The sequence below is a fragment of the Stereum hirsutum genome (genome assembly GCF_000264905.1).
Source record: "Stereum hirsutum FP-91666 SS1 unplaced genomic scaffold STEHIscaffold_4, whole genome shotgun sequence".
Classification (NCBI taxonomy): domain Eukaryota; kingdom Fungi; phylum Basidiomycota; class Agaricomycetes; order Russulales; family Stereaceae; genus Stereum; species Stereum hirsutum.
In genome coordinates this window covers 868,389-876,660 of record NW_006763134.1, presented here as the reverse complement: position 1 = coordinate 876,660, position 8,272 = coordinate 868,389, and the positions used below count along the sequence as shown (strand labels likewise).

The 8,272-nt window shown below is 51.4% G+C and overlaps 3 protein-coding genes across 3 annotated transcripts; 1 reads left to right on the top strand and 2 right to left on the bottom strand.

Moving 5' to 3' along the window:
• Positions 1-1,452: 1,452 nt before the first annotated feature.
• Positions 1,453-3,447, bottom strand: STEHIDRAFT_154602 (uncharacterized protein; the record flags this gene model as incomplete). Its single annotated transcript, XM_007301772.1, has 8 exons — positions 1,453-1,623; positions 1,722-1,803; positions 1,866-2,507; positions 2,562-2,724; positions 2,792-2,993; positions 3,067-3,198; positions 3,252-3,352; positions 3,435-3,447. 8 exons carry the CDS (start codon positions 3,445-3,447, stop codon positions 1,453-1,455), a joined length of 1,506 nt encoding a protein of 501 aa, XP_007301834.1.
• A 2,651-nt stretch (positions 3,448-6,098) lies between these two features.
• Positions 6,099-6,652, top strand: STEHIDRAFT_109208 (uncharacterized protein; the record flags this gene model as incomplete). The annotated part of the gene is made up of 3 exons (XM_007301771.1): positions 6,099-6,252; positions 6,328-6,374; positions 6,482-6,652. The coding sequence occupies 3 exons, from the start codon at positions 6,099-6,101 to the stop codon at positions 6,650-6,652; spliced, it is 372 nt and encodes a 123-aa protein (XP_007301833.1).
• Positions 6,653-7,082: 430 nt separating this feature from the next.
• STEHIDRAFT_119670 (histone-fold-containing protein) lies at positions 7,083-8,024 on the bottom strand. The gene is made up of 4 exons (XM_007301770.1): positions 7,776-8,024; positions 7,539-7,668; positions 7,408-7,474; positions 7,083-7,312 (listed from the first exon to the last, which is right to left on the bottom strand). Exons 1-4 carry the CDS (start codon positions 7,939-7,941, stop codon positions 7,259-7,261), a joined length of 417 nt encoding a protein of 138 aa, XP_007301832.1. The 5' UTR covers positions 7,942-8,024; the 3' UTR covers positions 7,083-7,258.
• Between the last annotated feature and the right edge of the window lie 248 nt (positions 8,025-8,272).

Here is an 8,272-nt window from a genome sequence, read left to right as displayed (position 1 = left end):
TTCAGACATTCTCATATCGTCTCTCGCATTGCATCGTCTCATGCTTTGACCCTGCTTTCTTGTCCATATGCTATCTTCACATCACATTTTGCTTTATCTTGCTCATTTTCCTTATGTCTTGTTTGCTCTCCTTTATGCTTTCCTCTCTATTTCGCTCGCTTTCCTTGTCTCATTATATTTCTTTCATGATTATGCTTCATTTCTCCCTCTTACATTCTACAGTCAACCCGCTTACATCCACCACTCCACCTATCCACCAACAACACCTTATACTGCCCGAAGACTGCGCCGGGCCTGTCGCGCAGCGACGGTAGACTCTCCTTTTCATTCGAATCGGAGCTTTGTTCACCGTTACCTACACCTACCCACATCACTGTATCCACTAGCTACTTATATTTCGAGTACGCTTTAGATAGACTAGCAGTAGACTACATCCCTGAGCGTCGCTGGGGCTGTGCGACGCATGTTTCGGGTTCAGACTTCGCCGTAAATAATTTTGACTTCAAATTCTGTACCCTTTTTTTTTGGGATGAACGGAGCGTTTTCCTTCGTGAACGGTTGACAGTCAAACTTCAAGAATTGGATTGACAGAGAAGATGAGGACATCATATCCAGATAGGCGATGTAGTAAGTACGGTCTGCCTAGGGGGTGAGAAGGGGGAGCGTCAAAATTTGGATCAGACATACAATGCGACGCCACATCGAAAGTCACTGGAGTCTTACTCTGTAGATACAAACATTTGGGGTCGGTTTATGACCTAGGAATCAAGCCGAAATTCAGTACCCGATGATACAGTAGTTGACGGAGTTTGTTGCTTTTGCTCAGCACTGGTCAAGCTGAGCACCGCGATCTCTGCGCCTTGGCTCTTGACTCCACACTCTTTCGACAGACTCACTTCCAAGTAGTGCATTGATCATTCGTCTATAGGACAACACGCACCTCCCCTGGTCAGCGCTCGAGTAAACTTGAGTAAATGCTACTACATTTGCTGTGCCCTTCCTTGGCACTATCTATTGCTATATTCGACCAGCCTATCGGCTATAATATCGTTCCCTTGCAGAACCAATTCATATGTCATAGATTCTGGGGCTAAATATTCGCACGTCATCAGAAAAGTACGAACAAAGGGGGTGTAACAGCAAACGCAAGAAGATAAGAAAGGACGGGAGTACTCATAGTCATCGTTCCAAGCGGCCACCGCGCTGGCGTGTCTTTTTTAAGGGTTAGCGGTTTTACTGGTAACGTGAGAAGACAAGCTGCATATCGAAAAGAGTCTGTTTTCAGTGTACGGTCGGTATAAGATGAAGGGAAACATAGCCGAGTGAGCGATCTGACGCCACAACGCCAACGCCACACTTCCACCTTCACGCATCAACTCTGCACAGCACTCCCCCAATGTCCAATCTGGTTCGAACGTATGCTCCATGTCCGTGCTTTCAGGAAGCAGCGGATTACTCGCCACTTGCTGAAATCGAGCCAGATCCTCCGCTGCCGCTGCCACCGGAATTCTGCCCGCTCGGCTTGCGCGTCCTGACAACCTTATTTCTCAACGCCTTCTCCTTGAGTTCGTTTTCCCTCTTTTCTAGCTCTTCCCTGTCCGATCTCTTATCTGTACCGGATTGCTGTTGATTGAGCACAGATGTCGACGAAGAAAAATAAAGAATGTTGCATAAGTTCAACTTCCAAGGGTCTATTGAAGGCCAAGAAGGTTTGGACTGACCTTCTCCTCTTCCTCCCATTTACTTTTCCTTCGCTCCACTTCCGCCTGTCCCTTGATTTTCAGTCCGCCACCATCACCACCACTACCGCGGGTCCCTTCAGCCCCTTTCCCCTTTTCTCTCAAAGCCGGTTTCCCATCATCCACGTCCATCTTCCTGCTATCCTTGCTCCTGCTCCTGCTCCGACTCCTCCGAACGCCTCTATCTCTTCCGCCACCACCTCTTCGATTATCAACAGGTGACAGGCGCCTTCTTCTGTCCCTGTCATTGGGCGTAGGACTTCTCCTCCTCCTCGGCGGACTCCTGGCATACGGGCTCCGGCTACGACTCCTACTCCTGCTCGAGCTAATCCTTCGCCTTCTTGGCGGTGGACTCCGACTATCTCTTCCCCTCCTCGACCCCCTGCCACCACGACCGCCGCCTCCGCGTCTCCTCGGAGGGGGTGGAGAGTACGAAGGGGAACGACGGCGGCGCCGGGTGGGAGGGGACGGTGGAGAGCGAGAGCGAGAGATGGAACGAGGACGACGGACGGGAGTCGGGGAACGAGAGCGAGAACGAGAACGAGAGCTGCGGCTGGAGATGGAAGGAGGGCGATCACGGCTGCTGCGGGGTGGGGGGCTTCGGGAAGTGGAACGAGAGCGACCGCGAGGTGGTGGTGGTGGTAGGGGCGCACGACGGGCAGGTGGTGTTCGGGAACGAGAGGAACGATCACTTGAAGGGGTGCGAGAACGAGAACGACGACGGGGTGGGCTACGGGAGCGAGTACGAGAGCGCGAGCGGAAACGACGCTGTGAAAGATGTCATGTAAGAAGAAGTCAATGGTGGTTGTAATTGAGGCTTACCCCTCCGCCACCTCTGGGACCACCGTCGTAACCACCCCGAGGGCCGCCTCTATTTCCCCATCCACTGTCCCTGGCTCCTCCACGACCACCTCCTCTTCCGCCACCGCCACCCCTCTCCGAATCGTAGCCAAACCCACCTCGACCACGGCCCCGTCCTCTCCCTCTGAAACCACCGCGCTCATTCCGCTCGTTTCTCTCCCTGTCCCTGATCTCGTCCAATCTCGCTCTACGATCTCTCTCGTCCAAAGCGCGCGTATCGCCCTCTTTTGCCTGACGCATTTCGGCTTTCTTCTCCTCAACGAATGTTTTCGGGATGCCAGCATGTGATTCCTGCGCTTCGAGGAGGAGTGCCCAAAGGGCGGACATGAATGAAGCGGTAGATTTGGTGAGGAAACCTGTCAGGTTTATTTGCATCTTTTTGGGGTCGGGCGTCTATAAACATATATAGGAATCGAAAAGGAAATCAGTCTCCGTCGCAAAAGGAAAAGGGTGAAAGGGTGCGCACTGGTGATGACTCGTCTTCTAGCAAGCCCATAGCATACTCTACGACGACTTCGTCCTCGAAGCCGACGAGCTCTATGACTTTCTTGGTTACCCATGGACGTATGACAGTCAAGTTGACTTTGCGCATGTCAACCTGTGCGGACACATCAATACTGCAGTTGTCCGTGAGCTGCAAAAGAAGCGCACCTTTTTGTCGAATTCGGGAGGGAACTTCATTGACTTTAAGAGTTTTAGCTCCTTGTCGGAGAACCTCCGGTCTTGGTCGGCAGACGTGCCCTTGAAGAAACCTAGAGATGAATATTCGCGGTGTTATTGGTGTAAAGTCAGGTACAGTTTCTTGTACTTGAGCCTGTCCCAGTTCATGCTTACCTGCGTCAGCCATGATCAGTTGTCAGAGGATTATACAAGCTGTTACGACGGGGTACGGATTTCGGCCACGAATGTATGCTCGATGATGGCTGCGAGAGCGAAGTTCGACGTTCGTCAACGGCGCGAACTAGTCTTGTCCAATTTGGGAGGTTTTGGCGGGGCGACCCCCAAAGACCATATATGGAAATTCATGATAACGCGGAAGCCCTGATCTCATCTAAGCGAAGCGATAACCGTGGGGGGCGCAAGAGGCATTCACAGAGTTCGTGTCTTTGTCTCGACCCATGTCCATTCTTGTTCTTACTTTACTGTGAGGAGAGGTGCCCTTGTGTTTTCCCTAACCATGCACAGCTAAATCTCATATATTAAGTCTCACTGCATACATTCTACAATAAATATCTAAGTAGTAAGATGGCGGCGGCCTCACTGCTAACTGCAACTCTCCCGAGTTCATATACTCGATGACATTCACCAAATCGCGCTCATGGTTTGCGCTGGATCACGGTAATCCTCTGAGAATAATATTTGGTGGGCTATCTGTAAGCAACGCTTGCGAGATTCACCTTCTTTCCGCCACTGTGGCCCCTTGTCGGAAAATATTCCAGGACCTTTTAAGTACTTACAAGGCTATATCAGGTATATCAGGCCGGACCGGCCTGGCAATGATTGAAAGGGGGGAGAAACTCCCTGGGAAGGCCGCTTGTAAGGCCGCTTGTAAGGTCGCCGGGATCCAGTTTATGAACGGTGATGGCAATGGGCCTAGGCGTCGTTGGGCTGGCCGGGCTTGGGCAGGCGGTCGGGCGTGCCGGTGTGGCCCTGCGTAAGGTGGAGGGGGGCCACGTCGTTGATGCCCATGTCGTCCCCAACCTGACTGAGCGAGTGTGCACAATACGTTGAATGGTCACTTTCGTAGGTTGTGGCCATAGAGCGACATTGCAAGTGCTCGTTTGAGCGAGTTTGGAGGTGTTTTAGGATCGGGTGGCTGAGCGCGCGTGCTCCGGGCATGCCTAATCGGGGAGTACCCCTTATCAGACCGGTCCCAGCCGGGAAAGATACCTTACAAGGCAGCTTGTAATCTAATCACCTTTCAAGCTCCGCAAACATTTTCCGACACTGGCCCCTGATCATTGTGGCATCGCTCGTCCACCTCAGTCTGTGCCGGCCATTTGCTGACATCTGTCTTTCTGAGTCGAGAACACCTTGAGACGCAGGTTAATTTTCTTGAATGTCAGTTTACCAAGCCCTTTGTGGACGAGATTGTTGACGAGTTCCACTGATCAGGTGGGGGTGTGGCTTACCATGCAGATGTGCCGGTTTGAAAGCTATGTATCTTAGAGTGTTATAATCAAAAATTCGGTCTGAAAAATACGGAGTAAAGATGCAGAATAAGATGGCAGAGAATCTGATACACACGGGCAGGAAGGATCCAGGAGCAGAAACGAAAACCTACGCACCTTCGCTGTGCCACCCTTGCCGTGTGGCACCGAACTGAGAGATCCGACGCGACCCAGAAATTTCCTTATATGGTCTTTCGGGGGCGCCCCGCCAAAGTCCCAGAAATTGGAACAGACCTTATATAATGATTTCTTATATAAGGTCTGGTTAGAGACTAGGCGCGAACGCAGGCGTGTGAACAGTGACCCAAAATAGGAGTGCCACAGTGCCACTCATCCACATCCGACAGCCTCTCTCGTTTATCCATACGACCACCACGTTGAGCCGGTCGACTCACAGCACCATACAAATCTTGCTACCATCGATATTTATCACTGCCAGGAACCGGGTGCTTGACTTGGCTCATTCCTCGCTCACTTGCTTGCTAGTTATTCGCTAAATTTTCCAGCATTTACTAGCCATCCTCCTTGTACCTCTGGCTCTGGTCGACAGCACGAGGGATGGATACGGCAAGAGCAGACTGCGAGAAACTGAAGACTTGTCGGCTTGATTGATTCGCATCTGACCATGATCATTATGATGTGTGTAAGTAAGGGCCAGTGCAAGGACTTCGGCGGCAGGCCGTAAATAGGCATTCGTAAGTGATGTATTCTGTCAGTCAACGGGAGTCTGAATATTGCTCAGTTACGCCATTATACTTCTAGGTCTTCATGCTTTCTGGCCGCGTGTTCTCGACAAGGCTAGTCGTCTTCGACTCCGACCTTATCCCGATAACACACTCCAGTCTTAGAAATCAGTATGTTCACGACCGCGGCTTTCGTGCATTCACTTCGAAGTCTATCCCGTCTAAACAGTATCTTATATGCAAGCGATCTCTCTACACGCCGACCGAGAGACGGCAACTATAACCTGATCACCGCCCGTGGTCGTCTCGTGCTGCAGGTTCAAGCTCAGGCTACCCAAGAACGGGCTCTTTCCACCGTCCATGCTGTTACTAGAATCAAAACTGGCTTAAAATATCCTTTCTACTCTCAAAAACATCGCCCTCGGTTTCTTGGCGTAACGAAACGACGCGGGTACAATGACTCTAGAGTGTTTGATGGGTGCCTGCTTTCTGCCCATATTTCTGCATAATTCTCGCCTATTATCCATACTGGATGCTATAAAGGCCGCCTTCGATATCTTCAGCACTTTATTTACACCCACCAGCTCCGCTATCCAACCAACAACCTCAATCTTGCCTTACCCACCTCAAAAAGTCACACAAACATGTTCTCCTTTAAGTCCCTGCTCGCCCTCGTTTCTGTCTCCGCCCTCTTCGCCGTCAGTGTCAATGCGGAGGGAAACAGTACAACTTGTGATTTCACCATGGCGCCTACGCCTGACCTGGGTGTCGATGCTCTCCAGAGCTCCGTCAACTTTGGTCAGTCATTTCTCCCATTTTATTATTGGATAGGTATAGTTGCTAACACCTTGTCCTCGCTCGTTTGCTGAATAGCCATTGGCTCGACCATCGGCGAAGAATACCCTAGTACCGTATTGACCGTAAGCCTCCCGCATCCTCTCACCTTTCCTTCGCTCCTCCCATCATAGGTTCTCCAACCTTGCGCCACACTTCACTGCTTAACCATCATATTTTTACACTATCCCAGGACGTCAACACCCTCACCAGCAACGCCGACGGCACCTATACCGTTCACTCCGTCATCTCTGTTACCGACCAGGACGGCGCGTCCGTCGGCCAGTTCGTCGAGACCTGGGTCGGACAATCGTTGTATGGGATCCAGGCGTACTGGTTAGTCGACGCGGCGAAGTGCGCCTGAGAGTTTGAACGCCTATTGGAAAGACTGAGGAGTGCGGAGATATAGGTGCAAGGTCTAGGTCTAGGAGTGGGTGGCTAAGCGGATCGTAACATGGATCTCCTTTGGTGTCTACTCGTTTTATAAGCGTAATGGATGCTCAATATCAGTATTCTCGCTGTCAACCCTTTCGTGAAACCGAAGAGACGGTTCATTGAACTGCTAGCCAGGGCCCAGAGCGGAACTGTTGAAGACCTCCGCTTTTTCCACGTCCCTCCATTGTGCGTTCGCGTTTAGTACCGAAGACAAACGTTATAATCGGTACATAGACGTCACCGCTGCCCACACCGTTCAGAATAACGGATCGCTCTGATCAACTTGAAAGTACCACAGCTTTCGAATCACTTGAGTCAAGGCTCGCCGCTCAATTTGAGTTCGAACTTCGCAGACATGACAAGCACGTAGGATGCAGATGGCAGTTCAACCGAAAAAGGAAATAATGTTAACAAAGCCCAATAGTACAGACAAATACAATAGATACGTCGTCAAACATGAACGTGAACAACGAAGACTGACTCCACAGAACTCCGTGAACACAAAAGGGTTGGAAGAGAAGACAAAGCAAGAGGTCTAAACCTCTTGGCTCTCGCCCTTCTTGCCCTTTGCGGTCTTGTTTGGCAGGAGCTGCGTAAGAATATCGAGTTAGCAACCAGATCGAATCGCTCAAGCATTGGGCGGAATAGGAATAGATGTAGAACAGAGCTGGATAGGAGACTAACCTCGGGGTTGATGAATGGCACGACACCACCTTGGGAGATGACGACGTCACCGAGGAGCTTGTTCAACCTGTACAACACAACCGAAACGTCAATGAAAAGAGAAATCAATGGAGAGAAAAGAAAGAACGCACTCCTCGTCGTTTCGGATGGCGAGCTGCAAGTGCCTAGGCACAATACGCTGCTTCTTGTTATCGCGCGCAGCGTTGCCCGCCAACTCGAGAATCTCGGCAGCGAGGTACTCAAGGACAGCAGCAAGGTAAACTGGACCAGACAAAGCAAGCAAGAACACATGAGTTGTTGTCAAACGAAAAGACTTCGCCAAACCCTGGAAGGATTGCTCAGAAGTTGGAAGGGAAGAAAACACGCACCAGGTGCACCAGCACCGACACGCTGAGCGTAGTTGCCCCTCTTCAAGAGACGGTGGACACGACCGACAGGGAACTGAAGACCAGCCTTGGCCGAGCGGGACTGAGACTTGGACTCGCCACCGGACGCCTTTCCTCCAGACTTAGCTTTGCCACCTTTGCCAGACATGTCGATTTGAGAGTGTTGGGGGGTTGGTGAGGGTTTGGTGAAAGTTGTGGTGGTAGCGGTGAGGCTGGAGAGGGAGATGGTAGTGGTGAGCGAGGAAGAGATAAATGGTGAAGAAGCAGACGGGAGCGGAGAGGGAGGGGGTTTATATACCGCGGCGGCAGCACGCGTGCCCTCAGCCACAGACGCGTTGAGCGTGATCACGTGTTGTTCAACAAAGAAATAAGGTTTATGGTCAACGAATCAGCGACGCGTTCCACGCTGTCTGCCGCGCCGCCAAACGCGTCTCCCACGTGATGTGCTGTGGTTGCCGCTATAAAGGCTCGACGCGGTC

Coding starts and splice junctions, on each gene's coding strand:
- STEHIDRAFT_119670 (XM_007301770.1), bottom strand. CDS start 7,941: ATGTCTGGCAAAGGTGGCAAAGCTAAGTCTGGAGGAAAGGCGTCCGGT. Junction 7,669..7,775: donor TGTCGGTGCTGGTGCACCTG/GTGCGTGTTTTC, acceptor TGTCTGGTCCAG/TTTACCTTGCTGCTGTCCTT. Junction 7,313..7,407: donor TGCCATTCATCAACCCCGAG/GTTAGTCTCCTA, acceptor ATTCTTACGCAG/CTCCTGCCAAACAAGACCGC.